This window comes from Mytilus edulis, chromosome 14 (assembly GCF_963676685.1).
Source record: "Mytilus edulis chromosome 14, xbMytEdul2.2, whole genome shotgun sequence".
Lineage (NCBI taxonomy): Eukaryota > Metazoa > Mollusca > Bivalvia > Mytilida > Mytilidae > Mytilus > Mytilus edulis.
Window position 1 is genome coordinate 56,089,794 of NC_092357.1, and position 21,498 is coordinate 56,111,291.

A 21,498-nucleotide genomic window follows, 5' to 3' on the forward strand; every position below is an offset into this window, starting at 1 on the left:
ACGGGAAACACATGGCTGCTTACTTCAAACTTATTCATGGCATATTATGGTTCAAGTTAAAGTGCAAACAATTTTATAAAAAGTTTTACCATGCAAAAGTAGAAGAGCTTCATATTTGCTTTCAACAAAGCTATGAAGCATTTATAAATGCAGAAAATTAGCACTTTCTGACGCATGTCTTTTAACTTGCTATTAGATGTTGAAAATAACCACACGTATCATGGCAAGTTTCCTAATGAATTGAAGGACAATAGACGTATTTATCACACAGAACATGACTTAACAACCATCAACACTCGACTCTTCAGAATAAATGTTCTTACAAAGCAACAAAGAAAAAAACAGATAAGATATGGTATGATTGCCAATGAGACAACTCTCCACAAGTGATCAAATGACACAACAAATAACAAGTATAAGTCACCGTATGGTCTTTAAGAATAAGCAAAGCCTATACCACATAGTCAGCTATAAAAGGCCTCGAAATGACAAATTTAAAACTATTTAAACGAGAAAAATAACGGCCTAATTTATGCACAAAATTTAACGACAAATAAATCTGTAACACATCAACAAACGACTACCACTGAATTACAGGTTCCTGACTTTGAGCAGGGAAAAATCCATATATACAGACAAAGGTATGATAAATTGTACATTCGTGCTTCCCATTTATCAATCCATGCCATATGTCGTAAAAGTAAACCATACGACAAAAAACCTGCTAAAAGTCAAGCTAACAACCGAATGATCACGAACTGGAATGACGACAGTAAGAAGATGGGTGACAAATATGAAAGTAATAAAGAATGCTAGCTTAGGTAGCTTAAGCGATTGACTAAATATAAAGAAATATAAAAAAAAAAAATTAAAAATCTTCAACATTTCTCACAGCAATCTATTTCACTTTTCTATTGCTTTTTATTCATTTCAAAAAGTATTGATTCCAATTAATCCAGATATACCTATATTTGATAATGCATTACCAAATAATTAATAACATCCTTTTCTAGACTAGTGAATTGTCAAATTTGCCAGAGAGAATTTGACACTTCACATTTAATAAGTCTTATGCAGACGAAACACAGGTCTAGCGTACTAAATTATAATCCTGGTACCTTTGATAACTATTCACAGTTAATGATTTCTTGGTTATTTGCTACTAGACTAAAATACATTTATACAAATAACAATCATGATTTCATACATTTAATAAGATATATATTTTCTTAGATGATAATTTCATATACAATTCACTGTTTGAGAATCTAATGCATTCAGTGTGATGTACACCAAATCGTGGTGATTGGTTAAATAGGTCATAACTAATGGCAATTCAATCCATGATGTTATATTATTTTTTTTTGAGTTATGAACATTAAAATTTCCCATAGTCTTTACGTTTCTGAAAACGGATAATAAGGACAGTAAGGGACAATTTTTAATAAACTGCATAATGTTAAAATTATGCAAAATACAGTTTCTGAAAATTATTTGTATCATTAAATTACAACGTGTTTTGATATTTCAAAAACAAATTACGTAACGATTGATAAAATGTAGATTCAATGTTGTCTAATGCAATAATAAAAAAAACATATTTAGATTTCATTGTAATTCTTGATGAATGGATGTCACAGTCAGCCTTAGACACCAACGGATCATGCGTCATAATTTTTTACTGCATTGGTCTACCTTAACTATTGTACTTACGTTATATTTTCTCTGTTAAATTGTATTTAGGTTTTAGATATAAAATATCTATCTATCTATATGAAATGGAGTTAGTTAAGATTATAATTGGAAATTTACAATCGATCGCAAATACATCGACTCTAGATCTCGCCTATAGGTCAATACCCTTGATAAATCCGTTACTTTATTCTGATTAAAGGCAAATATCTACGGTAGTTCAAGCGGAACTATTTGTTAATCACAGAAGAGCGGTAAAATGTGCTTGAAGGTTGCAAATTTATAACTGTGCTAAACATCAGATATTTTCATAATATTCTCCGCATCTAATGTGTCTGTAATACCTACTGAACATTTCCCAAAATGTCTTGCAAAAGAAAGTTTCTTCTGATATTCGTAAATATCAGATTTATCTACAGTGTAAACAGCAATATTAGAACAATTATCTGGTGCTATTTTAGTCTGATCAGTTATGTCATTTGTCGTGGTTTCCTTTCTGATAAGTGAGCATTTTCTATTATCACACTGCTTGGAGTTATTGCTGTCGTTTGTCGTGGGTTTCCTTTCTGATAAGTGAACATTTTTTATTATCACACTGCTTGGAGTTATTGCCCTCGTTTGCTTCAGCTCCATTCAAGCTTGTTGTTTTATCGTTGATGTGTACATTTGTAACTGCTGTTTGCTCAAAACTTTCAGCGGCATGTACTTTTTGTCTGGATCTCAAACAAGGATAAATCTTCATCATATGTTCTCGAAATACCTTGTTTTTTCTCAAAAAAACGCACGGAGTAAAAATTCCGGCAATCTTTGTTATCATGGACGGTATCGCCATCACAATGGGGTCGATTCCCACATCCCTAATCAACACTCTCAACAGAAGTACAAATGTGTATGGAGTGTAACTAATTAAAAAGAAACCTAAACATATGAAAACATCATATATATCTTAATTTATAAAAGCTTCCAGATTCGTACCAGGTTTACCGGACCACCAATACAATATTATTAGATTGAGATATACAAATAGAAGGAGGATTTTGTGTTGCTGACAGAAGTGCCGGAAGCACACCACTAGTCTTGCAGATAATTTATGTTATCTCCCCTTAGCCTTTTGTTTTTTAATAAAAGAGTAGACACTTATGAATTGAAGATGAAGGTAAATGGTAAAGCATGATCACACACTCTGTATTTTGATAATGGAATAAGATCGGACACACATTACTCCAAATGAAAAAAAAAGTAAATATCACACAAACTAAACCCCTATGAAAAGAAAAGACTATGGCTAATTCAAAATTTCAAACACAATGGAACACAGCTGTTATATTCCTGACTTAATAAAGGCATTTCATCTAACTGAAATTTGAGGTAGTACAAAAGACTACTATTTCCTGAATGCAATTTGAACAGAACAAAAGTTCAAAACTAAAGCTTAGACAACGAATGGGTATTTTATTGGTTAATGTCAGAAATGTGTTACAACTTTGGAATCATTTCTAGACTTTTGCCAAATTTAGAAGAAAAAATGACAACAAGACTGTGTGAATCTTTTGTAGACAAAGCACGTCTGGCACACAAATATAATTGCAATCCTGTTATCTATGATGACTACGTTTATCGCTCAACGACAAGGACGTATACAAGTTAGGACCTGTGAAGAGTTATTTTTGTTTGGTTCACTTTGCTTGAGGGAGTAACAGTTTTATTTTCTAAATAATTTCTAAAATCATGATCCACACAATACATATTAAAGAATATGGTATGAATCAAGTCACTACAAAACATTGACGTCTGCAATGTTTGGAATTTTTATTATTGTGATATACTGTTAACTCATTTGTCGGCTGCATATAAATAATAAGTGGTGATGAGGTTGGCAATGTGACTTTCAATCGCCAAATGACAAGCCTTCTTTGTAAACAACAATTGACTTCTAAAAGTCTTTTTTATGTATCAATAGTACAATATGATCTCGGTTTCATTGACATATACATACAGCCCTTGGGTGGAATAAACTTCCCCAAAAAACGTGTATGGTGTAAGGTGTATGGCATATGGTTCAATGGTGTAAGGTTTATGGTGCTATGGTGTAGGGTGTAAGGGGAATGGTGTAATGGTGTATGAGGAATGATGTGATTGTGTAACATGCGATCGGGAATCGTGTGAATGAACGGTGTACAACATTTCATTGGTTGAAAACGAAGTTCTTTTTATTTTAATTGTTCGGATTGTAAACATAAACAATAAAATTAATCTAAATATTTGAAATTTAATTGCATTATGGGTAATTTCGGATCGTGTAGATAGAATTGGGAATGGTGTATGGTGTAATGTGTAAGGTGCATGGTGAAAAGGTGTAACGTGTATGGTATAATGGTACAAGGTGTATGGTGTAATGGTGTATGGTGTATGGTGTATGGTGTAATGGCGTATGTAAGTGGGAAGTTTACACCGTCCAAGGACTGTACACTTTTTGCTCCGGAAATTTAGATTGTCAAAAACGATTAAAAGACTAACCGATAATACTGGTAATTGTTACAGCAAGTTCTTGTTCGATAGTTAATTTCAATTGGAACTCTTGCCTGCTTGCAACGAAAGTCCTTCTCCGACTGAATCCCAAATTGGCTTTGGACTCTTTCGACACCTATTTAAAGACAAACATTAGGATACATGAGGATACATTCAGCAATTCTCGATCTTTATATTATGACGACAAATGCAACAACAAAAACATCGTATATTTTGTAAGTTATTTACTTCTTCTTTCAGCAGAAAAATATTTCGAAAATGCGATGGATTTTTCAAAACGTAGATGTTACGAACATAATAAGTTATCAAAATAAAGTAAAATTATTACTCTGGTTAAGCAGACTTATTTTAGAGCTGCCTATCTGATAAAACTATTGTTATTAATTAAGGAAGGAATCATGCACTTGTTAAGAAATCGGCATTAAAAATGGCCATTAACATCTCTTAACATACTAAACATTATTTGTTTTAGTCATTGTCAATCCTTTGTCAATCCTACGGTTAGTTTGCAGATTTACACTCCGACGTAATTTCAAAACGGATGAACTTCGGAAAAGATGAAAGAAATGAAAAGAACACGTCATCAGTTTCATGCGTTCAAAGCGCTTTTCTTGATTTACCTTCATCAGGAACGCTCAAAGCCGAATATGTATTCATACAGTTTTCCCATGGAACATTCAAACTTATCAATCGAAAATAACCAGACAATATTATCAAAGCGAAATCATGATTTTTAGTGTTGAAATAATAAATTATCCCAACACAAAATCATTATTTTGCTTTTATATTTTTGGTAGGTTTGTGTTGCTTAATCTTTAATTTGCTATGCTATGCTGTGTTTTGTGTATTATTGTGTATTATTGTGTGTAATTTATCTTTTTGTGTCCATGGCTTTGTCGGTTAAGTTTTGATTTATGAGTTTGAATGCCCCTCTTTTTGTACATACCTTTACATAAATAGACCCGTATGCAAATATCATCAGAGAAACAGGTAATATGAAATAGATAACACAGATGGTTATTACGAATGATTGTCCGTTGTTATTGTCTGTTGCTAAATCTATTGCACATGAGGTACCAACTCCTGAATACGTGTACTTGTTCTACCCTAGTAAAGGACTAATGCTGAAACCAAAAGTCATGAGAAGGCAAACAGATAAAGTGATTATAATTGGTTCGGTTGGTTGTTGTTTAGATAAATTGCGTTTTACAACGTATATATACCGATCGACAGAAATCATAGTCAAAAGTAGCATTGATGCAAGACCTCCAAACGTCATCAAAAAGGCGTAGGAAGTACAGCCGAATTCTCCAAACATCCATACTTTGTTAAAGCATGGCGCCACCACCATTGACGTGCCAAACGTGGACGTTAACAAGTTCAAACAACATGTTGCAATAATATAGACACTTAATCTGGTCAGAAGCTTTCGATCTTTTACCAACAATGCATAGGTAACCGAACCGTTTGAAATTACAGTTACAAGATTTGTTAAAAGAAGAACAACACCGAGAGTAACATGGAACCAGGAAGGAGTCTGTGCAGCTATTGATTCGTGATGATTATTTATGCTTAGTATTGAAGTGTTGTTAGACATGTTCTCTGTTTCATTTGATACAGTTTTCAACCTGAAAAATAAACAAATAATGTAACATTATTAAGACGAAAGTTTATCAAAATCAATTTCTTCTTAGGATTCGAAAGGCATGATGTGTATTTATCTTAGGGGTGTAGTATTTATTATGAAGATGGTCATGTGCATTAATTTTTCAAAGAGCGCTTAAAACCTGTATTATGAAATATATGGAAAACAGTTGATCAAGGAAATCACCACCATAGTACTTGTACCATAGTACTTATCGTATCGATAAACAATTTCAACGTCTAATATATTTTACAATTTCTCTTTACAAAATTTACCAACGTTTTGTTTTCATTAAACAAGACAGGTTTTGCATGTTTGGCAGGATCCATGTGCTTGAATACTGTTAGGTTCAATCGACCGAATGAATGATTTTTCTCGTTCTTTTACCAATAATAGAGGCGAAAAATAACAAACAACTTGTGTAAAATTGTCATAAATGGGCAATAACTCCTTAATGAATCAATTGACAATTTTTGTTAGATTAACGGTTTTGTAGATCTTACTTTGCTGTTATCAGTTTATCTTTTTCTTCAATGATATCTCAGAATAACGAAACACTGCAAATTTTATCGTTAAATAGCTAGTTTTACACATTTTTTTTTTTTTAAACTTTAAAAATCAGCATAGATAAATCTAGTATATTTTTTTTAATTTTATTTCCTTGTACATCAAGAAACATAGACAATGGGTTGTTGATTTGTCTGAAAATTTCAGGGCTGATAGTTCTTGACCATTATTACCCTTGACAGATTTTATCTAGTAATTGCTTAAGTTTCTCAGATATATGCGAAAAATTGAATTTGAACCCTATGTTTTATTTTTAGCCTTGGTGGCTATGTTTGTGATGGATCAAAAATTCGGATACAATCCATAAACCAGATTCCTAAAGAAAATTTAATTTAAAGTAAAGAAGAATAAGCCACAATAGTTTCAAAGGAGAAGATACTTAAATATTAGCAAATTGATGAGCAAATGGTGAAAATTTGTCTTTCAAAGGCAATAAGTCCTTATGGGAACGATTGATAAATTTGGTCAATATTAACTTTTTTGAAGATCTTACTGTGTTCAACATTATTGAGGGTTACAGTTTATATTTATCTATAATAATATTCAAGATAATAACAAAAAACTTTAAAATGTCCTTGAAACTTCTAATTAAGTTGCAGCAACTTAACAATGGGTTGTGCGATTTGCCTGCAAATTTCTTGGCTGATAGATCTTGACCAATTGCATACATTTACATTTTTACCTTATGTCAGATATGCCCTAAAAGCTATATTTTTTTTAAAGATATAAGCCAAAAACTGCATTTGACTCCTATAATCTATGTTTATCCATGGCGCACATGTTTGTGGATTGATCAAAACTTCAGATACAATATATAAAAAGATATCCTAGGGAACTTTTGGTTAACGATTAAAGGTATTTGGCCTTAAAGTTTCAGAGGAGAAGATTTTTTAAATAGTTTACGACGACAGACGACGGACCACTATTGTTTTATACGCAGGTGAAGATGTTATTTTGCTGATAAGGTGTGAATTTACAAATTAAATATCATGAATATCTCGGAGGGCAGATACAGTAAAATATGAAATAATAGTCTAAAATTGATACGGTGGGCGCTGTATGTCTGTATTTGCCTTAATTTGTGAGGACGACAACATGAAGGGATCCAACCTCAAAACAGTTAAGAGAAAAAAAAATATTTTCAATATTACTCTGTGTAAAATTAAATGACCTTGTTTTTTTGTGTCTGAAAGAATTTCGATTCGTATGAAAATAAGAAAACAGTCTTTCATAAAAAGGATTGAATTTTTCTAACAGTGTTTAATTATTCTTTAAAAATCATATTTCAACGTAAAAATAAATATTAAATGTATACTCACGAATAATTTTGCTTTCTTTTTTATTGTTGTATGTAAATGTTAAGAATATTTATTTCATAATAGTTATCAAAGGTACCAGATTCCACGTAATTAACATTGCCAATAATTACGAAGTTCCGGGTCGAGTCAGATACCGATACCAATAGTATATTCACCTGTTACCGATTACCTTATCTGTACGTTCCGCATCTGACAGGCGCGCCACCAAACGGTGTATTCAGGATTAATATGCTATATAGTATTACACGGGTCATAATCACAGGGCTGACACTACTTAATTGTCAAATTGTTACCTATTGTAGTATTTTAATCAGTTAGACTTTCTAAGATAACAATACGAATACTAAAAATCTGGACTAAAATAAGGCGTATAGGTACAGTTTTCAATTTGTTAGCGGGCATGACGTTAAACAGCGAATCAAAGAATTCAATATTTATAACTAATATAGAACAATGCTGTTGATTAAAAAATACTCCATTCCAGGACCTTTTGTTTTCCAAATGATTAATATTATCAATAATTGATAAGTTCCAGTTCGACGGGTTCAAACAGAAAGATTTGAAAGCAGAGAAAAAATCTTATAATCAGCATGACTTAATCAGATGACAATACTAATACTAAAATAAGGCTTGCACATAGTTATACACTTTAATTTAGTCACGGACCCGCGATATACGGGTGTGTTCTAGTATATTGTAAATTTATAATTTATTTCATCAAAATCTGATAAGACCTGAAAGAGAAAAAGAGAACATGAATGTATACACTAGTGTTAACATGATGAGCTTTTTGCAATGGCACGCATATTTGGGTAAAAAGGGGGCAAACAATAGGCTTTTATAGTGAAGAGTGAGAGAAAATTTCCCCTAATGGTAGTAAGGATTTTGGAAAAGTTAAAGATACAAAGATGTCTTCGTAAATTAAGCGTTACAGTCATGAAGATTGTGAAAAAAACAACATGTACATGTATTTACTGGTTATGAAGTAAAAAGCAAGAATTTCTGTTTTTTTTGGGTTTAGAGACTGTTAATTGTATGGTCCGAATAGCTTATTAATACGTGTTTATTTAACAGAAAGTAACTGGTATATAATATATCTGACATATTTATTGTTATGTTGTTACTCTATTTATCATTAAAGGCGACTGTAGTGAACCGCTGTTCGAAACTCATCAATCGATAGAGAAAATACAAATCCGGGTTACAATATAAAACTGCGGGAAATGCATCAAATATAAGAGGAGAACAACGACACACAACGGACAACAGAAACACGACATTAAAATGTAACACACATAGAACCGAAGTATAATATAACAGTGGCCATTTTCCTGACTTGGTACAGGACATTTAAAAAAAAATAGCGGGTTGTACCTGGTTTTGTGGCTTGCCAAACCTCCCGCTTTTCTGGCAATGTTAAATATAACATTGAAATGACAGGACTACAATACAAAAAACGGGAAAGAGGGACGAAAGATACCAAAGGGACAGTCAAACTCATAAATCTAAAACAAACTGACAACGTCATGGCTAAACATGAAAAAGACAAACAAACAACAGCACACATGACACAACATAGAAAACTAAACAATAAACAACACGAACCCGCTAAAAAAACTAGGGGTGATCTCAGGTGCTCCGGAAAACATATAGGACAGAGAAACACACGAATAACAGGTAACAAAAAGTACCAAATTTTAAATTTTAATACGCCAGACGTTCGCCTCGTCCACACAAGAATAATCAATTACGCTCAGATGAAAAAAGTTCGGAAGCCAAATATCAAACATTGGTATTGCTACTCTTTCCAAATGAAATACGTGGGGTAAACCATTGTTAATAATAATATAAGGCGGATGACGTATACATTTCAGACAAAATTAATTGTTTACTTGCGTCATAAAGATATATCTACTTAAACGCTTTATTAAAGTCACAATCACTGCAAAATATAGTCATTGACCGTACGCCAAATGATCAGCACATTAGCAGTATTAAAAGCCAATTGGAAGTGTCAGGAATATTTGCTGCTTCCATTAATTCCCGTTTAAGGCTATTAACGGGTTGATAGTTTTTAAACCTACATGTATTGACCGGTTGACAGTTTTTCACAGGTGCATATACGCTTTCAGGAAATAGTTGAAACCAGGATATAGTTTTTGAATTTTTTAGCCGGTAAAAAGTCTTTTTTTTCAGATAATTTCATTATTAAGTCTTTCTACTTTTCTGTTTTTCTTCTGATAATTATTATTCCACTTTTCTGTGGAAAGACTTATTATTTTTCTTCTGATTATTAAATCTTTCCACTTTTCGGTGGAAAGACTTATTGTTTTTCTTCTGATTATTAAGTCTTTCCACTTTTCTGTGGAAAGACTTATTGTTTTTCTTCTGATTATTAAATCTTTCCACTTTTCTGTGGAAAGACTTATTGTTTTTCTTCTGATTATTAAATCTTTCCACTTTTCTGTGGAAAGACTTATTGTTTTTGTTCTGATTATTAAGTCTTTCCACTTTTCTGTGGAAAGACTTATTGTTTTTCTTCTGATTATTTTTTTTTTTTCTTCTGCCAAATTTTGTTCTTGCGATAAATGTTTGTTTCGCAATATGTCGCTTAGATATTTATCATATGGTATCGTATAGTTTATGAGCTTTTAAATTTCACCCTGCTAAAGCAAACCATTTTCTTTGTAAGAGTTATCTCCCTATTCACTGTTTATCATGTGTGTGCATCTCCTTCGTAACAAAAAAAAGATAGCGACAAAATTCCTTTTATAAATTGTTCGTTACATCCTCAGGAATTTTTGACTAATTTGGATCGAAGCGATTCGATGATATTTTATAGGAGTTATCTACCCCTACACAATAAATTTGTCGGTATGTTTTTTTAACTCATAAACAGTTGACCGAGGTTATATTTTGTCATATAGATACATAAACTGGTAACTGAAGACTAAAAATGACTTCCAACAAACCGGAAGTGGCCAATTATCTCCCATTCTACATACAAAAGTATATAGAAACTATATATATTTGGAATCAGTGTGAAAGAAGCTATCATATGAGACCGGAAGTGACATTAATTTCACCGGAAGCTTTATATTATCTCCCTTATATCACTCAAAAATATAATTTAACCATTATTTATAGCATCAGTATGAAGAAACTATCTTCTTATCGAAATTTCATTCATATGGAAAGACGTTCAATGGTTTTCTGAACAAGTGGTTTTTAATTGTATCTATAATTCATAATCAAAATACATTTTTGGGTATACTAAAACATTATTTGGTTTAGATTCTGTGACAGTTTGTTTGGAGACGGTGCATACATACACCATATAGTATGGGTTGTAGTGACGAAAAAGTGTATGCATGGTCGTATAGACGGACGGACAAAGGATCGGACATACAGACATTGAGACTATATCTAAGTATCACCAGCGAAATAATCAAAAGCATTGTTTAAATGAATTTGAAAGAATAGATAGGAAATTAAATCTATGTTAAATATATAATATCTTTACTACAAACTTAATTCATCTTTTAACTTACTGAAAGTATTTACCTTTTCAAAGCAAAGATCAAGAATGCACATCTTACATTTCAAAGTAGAACCGATATTGAACAATACAGCTCATTTACTTCAACATTTACAACCACTGGGTCGATGCCACTTCTGGTGGAGAATTATTTCCCCGAGGGTATCAAAAGCCCAGTAGTCAGCACTGTTTGTGCTGACATGAATTGTCATTGATATGGATATATTTATAAATTAGCTGTATACAAATTTTTCAATTTTTTGAAATACTAAGGCTATTCTACCTCAGGCATAGATTACCTTAGCTGTATTTGGGAAATCTTTTAGGAATTTTGGTCCTCAATGCTCTTCAATTTCGTACTTTATTTGGCCTTTTTAACTTTTTGGATTCGAGCGTCACTAATGAGTCTTTTGTAGACGAAACTCGCGTCTGGCGTACATGTATATACTACATTTGGTCCTGGTATCTATGATGAGTTTATATATAGACCATATTAATATACATTAATCTACTAATTGCAAATGACAAACTAATGGTTTGAGTGCTAAATATAATAATGCGATATTGGTATGATCTGTTAAATGAAAGAGTGCTGTTAATCATTTACCTGTATACAAATTGCCAATATGCATGAAGGTAACCTGCTTATCAATTAATTTTGTTTATTATTGTTTTGTTTAAATCGATATATTTTCTCTGTCTTAAATCTGTCCAATTTGGTTAGCATTAAGAAACGTTCGGAAATTTAGAAACCGACACTTTGTCTTTTCGTTGTTGCATTTCTAGTGTTCTCAATATAGCAAGTAAGAAAGAAAAGATTTTTTTCTCAATGATATTTTTATTTTATTTAACAAACAGGCGCAAAATAGAAACAAACAAGTATTTTCACTTTCCTCTGATTATTTTCTCCCCAATAAAACTGTCTTAAATGACATTTGTGATTTTATTTAGTATTTTTTTTTCTAAAGTCTATTCATATTTCACTATCTGAAGGGATAAATGTTTCACAAAGACAAGCCTGTTTAAAATGATTATCTCCTATTGGGTCTGTCTGTATGACCTTCATTGTAACCATGGGAACGATTGAGATTCGCTGTTCTGTGTGTGTGTGTGTTGGGTTTTTTCAAATATCTTATAACAAAATAACTGTAACTTACACAGTTATTCACAAAACAAATAAAAAAAAATCCTCTTTAAAAAAGCAGATCAAATAAAAGTGGGTTTTTTTAAGAATAAGTTACTGTTCGTTATTAACGACCCTCTTAATTATTTTGATTAAATACCATCAACAGTACCAAATAAACAGTTTCGTTTACGCTTTTCGACAATATACAATGTATGCGTAATTAAAAATATTCGAAAATCCTAAACTTACTGCAGAGCTGTTAAACCAAAAATATAAATATTTATAGACAAAGCCGTGAATACGATCAAAGATTTTGATATCCTTCGGCCATTTATTGTTTGCATATTTGCTATTCATACCTTAATTCAAAATACATTTACAAATTTAAGATGTTAAATTTTATAAAAATTTTACCATTGTTTCGCAATATTTGGAATTATTGAGTTGATCTGGATGTATGGCTATTCCAAACCTCCCACTTATATTGCAATATTATAAAATATCAAGAATACAGCAGAAAAAATGCCACAACACTCTGCACAGTGAAATAATATATTACGTAAAACATGTAGCAATTAACGTGCTCTTGTCCGGATTGGTATTGCATAAATTTGACTGAATGTTAAATTCAAATTTTACTGTATTATTATCATCTCTGGTGGGTCTTATGTAGACGAAACGCGCGTCTGGTGTACTAAATTATAGTCTTGGTACCTATTTACACCACTTGGTCGATGCCACTGCTGGTGGACGTTTCGTCCCCGAGGGTATCACCAACCCAGTATTCAACATTTCGGTGTTACCATGAATATCAATAATGTGGTCATTTTATAAATTACGTGTTTACAAAACTTTTTAATTTTTCGAAAAACTAAGGATTTTGCTATCCCAGGCATAGATTACCTTAGCCGTATTTGGCACAACTTTTTGGAATTTTGGATCCTCAATGCTCTTCAACTTTGCACTTGTTTGGCTTTATAAATATTTTGACATGAGCGTCACTAATGAGTCTTATGTAGAGGAAACGCGCGTCTGGCGTACTAAATTTGATCCTGGTACTTTTGATAACTATTTGATCTTTTATATACATTTGTAGTGTGTTTTTTTTTTTTAACTCAACGTGCATTAGTCATGTTGGTAGAGGGCATTTGGTACTATGTTAAAAATAAATAAGACTACAAGTTTTCATAAAATGTCACAATGTGTGTCATAATGATGTCAGATTGGTATCTTAAAATATGCAATGATAATCAAACCTGTCAGGCTAACATAATTTATATGTCAACCCAACCAGTCATTACTATATATCATCAATGAAGCGTGTGTAGCGGACAAAATAGAAGTTACAAATTTTATTTGCTTTTTTTCTGACTGGGATGTAAACCATTCTTGTACTATGAAATATTTAGAGACCTGAATATCTATCACAAAATTAATCTTTATTCTTCTTGGTATTATTGTTACATTAGAAAAACTGCAATATTAAAATACAAAACCAAGATCATGTAAAGCTATGAATGCCACGTTATCTATAGTATCTTTAACGCATATGTGCAGCTTCGGGTAATTTGGATATTTCAAAATGACAAGAAAATATCAAACTCAGGAGACATGGTTAGCTATTATATAGTTATCAAAAGTACCAGGATTATAATTTTATACGCCAGACGCGCGTTTCGTCTACATAAGACTCATCAGTGACGCTCAAATCAAAATAGTTAAAAAGCCAAACAAATACAAAGTTGAAGAGCATTGAGGACCCGAAATTCCAAAAAATTGTGCCAAATACGGCTAAGGTAATCTACTCCTGGGGTAAGAAAATCCTTAGTTTTTCGAAAAATTCAAAGTTTTGTAAACAGAAAATTTATAAAAATGACCATATAATTGACATTCATGTCAACACCGAAGTGCTGACTACTGGGCTGGTGATACCCTCGGGGACGAAACGTCCACCAGCAGTGGCATCGACCCAGTGGTGTAAATAGTTATCAAAAGTACCAGGATTATAATTTTATACGCCAGACGCGCGTTTCGTCTACATAAGACTCATCAGTGACGCTCAAATCAAAATAGTTAAAAAGCCAAACAAATACAAAGTTGAAGAGCATTGAGGACCCGAAATTCCAAAAGAATACGGCTAAGGTAATCTACTCCTGGGGTAAGAAATCCTTAGTTTTTCGAAAAAATCAAAGTTTTGTAAACAGAAAATTTATAAAAATGACCATATAATTGACATTCATGTCAACACCGAAGTGCTGACTACTGGGCTGGTGATACCCTTATATGAGATAAGTATTTTAAACGAGACAAGATGAAGCGGTAGTAAACAGCTATCGTGCATCATACCAATGCATAAAACCAATAACATATAGCAAAAAAAGTGAAAGATTTCCACGGGAAATGCAATGACTTACTTCAAACTTATTCAAGGAATATGGTTCAAGTAAATGTGCAAACAATTTTATAAAACGTTTTAACATGTTAAAGTAGAGCAACATACATGACATATACTTGTTTTGTTCAAGTTATTTTTTCGAAGAGCTTCATGTTTGTTTTCGAAAAAGCTAGGAAGCATTTATAAATGCAGAAGATTAGCATTTTCTGACGCATGTCATTTAAATTGCAATTAATAAAGGCAACAGTAGTATACCGCTGTTCAAAACTCGTAAATTTGTGGACAAAAACAATTCGGGGTAACTAACTTAAACTGAGGGAAACTCATTAAATACAAGAGGAGAACAACAACACAACATTAAAATGTAACACACACAGAAACGGACTAAGCATTAGACAAAATCCGATGAGATATCATATAAGGGTGTTGAAAATAACCACACGTATCATGGCGAGTTTCATAATGAATTGAAGGACAATAGACGTAATTATCACACAGAACATGACTTAACAACCATCAACACTCGACTCTTCAAAATAAATGTTCTTATAAAGCAACAAAGAAAAAAAACCAGATAAGACATGGTATGATTGCCAATTAGACAACTCTCCACAAGTGATCAAATGACACAAATATTAACAAGTATAAGTCACCGTACGGTCTTTAACAATAAGCAAAACCCATACCGCATAGTCAGCTATAAAAAGCCCCGAAATGACAAATTTGAAACTATTCAAACGAGAAAAATAACGGCCTAATGTATGCACAAAATTTAACGACAAATAATTCTGTAACACTCCAACAAACGACTACCACGGAATTATAGGTTACTGACTTTGAGCAGGGAAAATCAATATATACAGACAAAGGTATGATAAATTGTACATTCGTGCTTCCCATTTATCAATCCACGCCATATGTCGTAAAAGTAAATCATACGACAAAAACCCTGCTAAAAGTCAAGCTAACAACCGAATGATCACGAACTGGAATAAAGACAGTAAGATGGGTGACAAACATGAAAGTAACAAAGGATGCTAGCTAAGGTAGCTTAACGATCGATAAAATATACAAAAAATATACAAAAAATCAAAAACAAATCTTCAACATTTCCCACAGCAATCTATTTCACTTTTCTATTGCTTTTGATTCATTTCAAAAAGTATTGATTCCAATTAATTCAGATATGTCTATATTTGATAATGCAATACAAAATAATTAAGATTATATACATTAAGAACCTTGTCTAAATTGTTGAATTGTCATATTTTTTTTCTTAATTAATCAAAGTTTTATAGCACTTTTGCTGTTAACAATTTACTCAATCTACAGCTTCAATTAAGTATCCCTCAAATTAGTCATTGAATATTTATGGAAAAATATTCAATAAGTATATCTATAAACTTAGTTGTATTTATTACATACATAATAGCAGTTCTACAGAGTACAATTTCATACCTGAATACGGTATATTTTTGAATTGTCATAATTGCATGTAACTGTTATAGGAGGGTACACAGTTACTGTTTTCTAAGTTATTTCCATTAATCTATTTACTACACGAATAAAATCCATACAAACAACAATCAATTTTATTTTAAAACATTATATGCCGGTTCATCATAACATTTATTTTCTCACATGATAATTTGATATACAATTTACCGTTTGTTAATCTATTGCAAGCAGTGTGATAAGTGATATACCAAATCGTAATGATTGGTTAAAAAGGTCATAATAAATGGCAATTCAACCATATGGTATGGACATTTAAATTGCCCATACGTTTCTGAAACAGATAAGGACAGTAAGGAAAAAAATTTTAAAACATGGCATAATATAAAACTCTGCAAAACACATTATCCTGGTTTAGAGTAATTTCTGAAAGTTTGATTGGCTGATATTGTCCTAAAAAATTTCAGTACAATTTTTTATCAGGTCAATCAGAATTATCTTTCTTATTTATGACGTCAATTGGAATTATCTCTCTTATACCATTGACCTAATAAAAGAAAAATTGAGTTGCTTCCTTATATTTTTGATTTTTCTTCGCCTCACCCGATACGAATTTTATTGACCGGATAAATTTTCATATTAGGACAATTGCACACTGTGTAACTAATTGTGTACGAAATTTATAAGTATCACCAAAGTTACAAAGTTTTTTTGATATTTCAAAAACAAATTACGTAACGATTCAAAAAATGTAGATTAGATGTTGTTCAATATAATAATACAAAAAAAAACATGTTTATATACAATGTACCACTGTAATAGGTGATACATGGATATCACAGTCAGCCTCAGACAGCAATAGATCATGCATCATAATTGTGTACCTCAATTTAGAATTTTGTACTGCATTTGTTTACCTAAACTATTGTATTCATGTTGTATTTTTCTCTGTTAAATTGTATTTAATTTTTAGATATAACGTATCTATCTATCTATATGAAATTATAATAGAAAAGATGCAATCGATCACAAATACATAGGCGCTAGATATCGGCTTTAATTCAATACCCTCCTTAAATCCGTTACTTTATTTTGATTAAAGGCAAATATCCACGGTAATTGAAGCGGAACTATTTGTTAATCACAGCAGAGCGGTTAAATGTGCTTGAAGGTTGCAAATTTATAATTGTGCTAAACATCAGATATTTTCATAATATTCTCTGCATCTAATGTGTCTGTAATACCTACTGAACATTTCCCAAAATGTCTTGAAAAAGAAGGTTTCTTCCGATATTCGTAAATATCAGATTTATCTACAGTGTATACAGCAATATTAGAACAATTATCTGGTGCTATTTCAGTCCGATTAGTTATCTCATTTGTCGTGTTTTCCTTTCTGATAAGTGAACATTTTCTATTATCACACTGCTCTTAGTTATTGCCCTCGTTTGCTTCAGCTCCATTTATGCTTCTTGTTTTATCGTCGATGTGTACATTTGTAACTGCTGTTTGCTCAAAACTTTCAGTGGCATGCACTTTTTTGTCTGGATCTCAAACAAGGATAAATCTTCATCATATGTTCTCGAAATACCTTGTTTTTTCTCAAAAAAACGAACGGTATAAAAATTCCGGCAATCTTTGTTATCATGGACGGTATCGCCATCACAATGGGGTCGATTTCCACATCCTTAATCAACAATCTCAACAGAAGTACAAATGTGCAAATATCTACGGTAGTTCAAGCGGAACTATCTGTTAATCACAGAAGAGCGGTAAAAATGTGCTGGAAGGTTGCAAATTTATAATTGTGCTAAACAGCAGATATTTTCATAATATTCTCTGCATCTAATGTGTCTGTAATACTTACTGAACATTTCCCAAAATTTCTCGAAAAAGAAGGTTTCTTCCGATATTCGTAAATATCAGATTTATCTACAGTGTATACAGCAATATTAGAACAATTATCTGGTGCTATTTTAGTCCGATCAGTTATCTCATTTGTCGTGGTTTCCTTTCTGATAAGTGAACATTTTCTATTATCACACTGCTCTGCGTTATTGCCCTCGTTTGTCGTGGGTTAGTTTTTGATAAGTGAACATTTTCTATTATGACACTGCTTGGAGTTATTGCCCTCGTTTGCCTCAGCTCCATTCATGCTTGTTGTTTTGTCGTTGATGTGTACATTTGTAACTGCTGTTTGCTCAAAACTTTCAGCGGCATGTCCTTTTTGTCTGGATCTCAAACAAGGATAAATCTTCATCATATGTTCTCGAAATGCCTTGTTTTTTCTCCAAAAAACGAACGGTGTAAAAATTCCGGCAATCTTTGTTATCATGGACGGTATCGCCATCACAATGGGGTCGATTTCCACATCCTTAATCAACACTCTCAACAGAAGTACAAATGTGTATGGAGTGTAACAGATTAAAAAGAAACCTAAAAAAAATGAAAACATCATATATATCTTAATTCATAAAAGCTGCCAGATTCTTACGAAGTTTACTGTACCACCACGACACTATTGTTAGATTGAGATATACAAATAGAAGGAGGATTTTGTGTGGCTGACAGAAGTGCTGGAAGCACACCACAAGTCTTGCAGATAATTTATGTTATCTCCCCTTACCCTTTTGTTTTTTAATAAAATAGTAGACAATTATGAACTGAAGATGAAGTTAAGTGGTAAAGCATGATCACATACTCTGTATATTGATAATCGAATAAGATTGGACACACATTCCCCCAAATGAAAAACAAAATATAGCAAATATCACACAAACTAAACCCCTATGAAAAGAAAAGACTTAATAAATGGCTGATTCAAAATTTCAAACACTATGGAACACAGCTGTTATATTCCTGACTTTATAAAGGCATTTCATCTAATTAAAATTTAAGGTAGAACAAAAGACAACTATTACATTATGTACCTGAATGCAATTTGACCAGAGCAAAAGTTCAACGCTAAAGCTTTGACAAAGAATTGGTATTTTATTCGTAATGACAGAAATGTGTTACAACTTTGGAATCATTTCTAGACTTTTGCCAAATTTAGAAGAAAAAATGACAACAAGAATGTGTGAATCTTTTGTAGACAAAGCACGCCTGGCACACAAATATAATTGCAATCCTGTTATCTATGATGACTACGTTTATCGCTCAACGACAAGTACGTATACGAGTTAGGACCTGTGAAGAGCTATTCTTGTTCACTTTACTTGAGGGAGCTACAGTTTTATTTTCTAAATAATTTCTAAAATCATGATCCAAAAAATACATATTAAAGAATATGGTTTGAATCAAGTCACTACAAAAACATTGACTTCTGCAATGTTTCGAGATTTTTTTTATTGTGATATACTGTGAACTCATTTGTCGGCTGCATATAAATAATGAGTGGTGATGAGGTTGCCAATGTGACTTTCAATCACCAAATGACAAGCCTTCTATGTAAACAACAATTGACTTCTAAAAGTATCAATAGTAGTATATGATCAAGGTTTCATTGACATATACATAAACTTTTTGCTCCTTAAATTTAAATTGTCAAAAACGATTAAAGACTAACCTATAATACTGGTAATTGTTACAGCAAGTTCTTGTTCGATAGTTAATTTCAATTGGAACTCTTGCCTGCTTACCACGAAAGTCCTTCTCCGACTGAATCCCAAATTGGCTTTGGACTCTTTCGACACCTATTAAAGGAGAAACATAAGGATATATGAGGATACATTCAGCAATTCCCGATCTTTATATTATGACAACAAATGCAACAACAAGAGCATCGAATATTTTTAAGTTATTTACTTCTTCTTTCAGCAGAAAAATATACCGAAAATGTTATTGATTTTTTTAAAAAGTAGATGTTTAGAACGCAATAATTTATCAAAAAAAAGTAAAAGTATTACTCTGGTACAGCAGACTTATTTTAGAGCTACCTATCTAATAAAACCATTGATATTAATTAACGAATAAATCATGCACTTGTTAAGAAATCGGCATTAAAAATGGCCATTAACATCTCTTAACATACTAAACCTTATTTGTTTTAGTCATTGTCAATCCTTCGGTTAGTTTCCAGATTTACACTCCGCCGTAATTTCAAAACGGATGAACTTCGGAAAAGATGAAAGAAATGAAAAGAACACGTTATCAGTTTCGTGCGTTCAAAGCGCTTGTTTTGATTTACCTTCATCAGGAACGCTCAAAGCCAAATATGTATTCATACAGTTTTCCCATGGAACATTCAAACTTATCAATCGAAAATAACTAGACAATATTATCAAAGCGAAATCATAATTTTAGTGTTGAAATAATAAATTATCCAAAAAAAAAAATCATTATTTTGCTTTTATATTTTGGTAGGTTTGTGTTGCTTAATCTTTAATTTGCTATGCTATGCTGTGTTTTGTGTATTATTGTGTGTAATTTATCTTTTTTTGTCCATGGATTTGTCGGTTAAGTTTTGATTTATGAGTTTGAATGGCCCTCTTTTTGTACACACCTTTACATAAATAGACCCGTATGCAAATATCATCAGAGAAACAGGTAATATGAAATAGATAACACAGATGGTTATTACGAATGATTGCCCGTTGTTATAGTCTGTTGCTAAATCTATTGCACATGAGGTACCAACTCCTGAATACGTGTACTTGGTCCACCCAAGTAAAGGACTAATGCTGAAACCAAAAGTCATGAGAAGGCATACAGATAAAGTGATAATAATTGGTTTGGTTGGTTGTTGTCTAGATAAATTGTGTTTTACAACGTATATATACCGATCGACAGAAATCATAGTCAAAAGAAGCATTGATGCAAGACCTCCAAACGTCATCAAAAAGGCGTAGGAAGTACAGCCGAATTCTCCAAACATCCATACTTTGTTAAAGCATGACGCCACCACCATTGGCGTGCCAAACGTGGACGTTAACAAGTTCAAACAACATGTTGCAATAATATAGACACTTAATCTGGTCAGAAGTTTTCGATCTTTTACCAACAATGCATAGGTAACCGAACTGTTTGAAATTACAGTTACAAGATTTGTTAAAAGAAGAACAACACCGAGAGTAACATGGAACCAGGAAGGAGTCTGTGCAGCTATTGATTCGTGATGATTATTTATGCTTAGTATTGAAGTGTTGTTAGACATGTTCTCTGTTTCATTTGATACAGTTTTCAACCTGAAAAATAAACAAATAATGTAACATTATTAAGACGAAAGTTTAT

General features: G+C 32.2%; 1 protein-coding gene across 1 annotated transcript in view; it reads right to left on the reverse strand.

Moving 5' to 3' along the window:
• Positions 1–21,175, reverse strand: part of LOC139504319 (melanopsin-A-like) — a 93,084-nt gene extending 71,909 nt beyond the window's left edge. The window contains exons 1-2 of the mRNA XM_071294387.1: positions 20,771–21,175; positions 19,835–19,961 (exon numbers count right to left, since the gene is read on the reverse strand). Of these exons, the coding sequence (XP_071150488.1) occupies positions 19,835–19,961; positions 20,771–21,175 (532 nt within the window). The remainder of the gene's footprint in view (positions 1–19,834; positions 19,962–20,770) is intronic.
• Between the last annotated feature and the right edge of the window lie 323 nt (positions 21,176–21,498).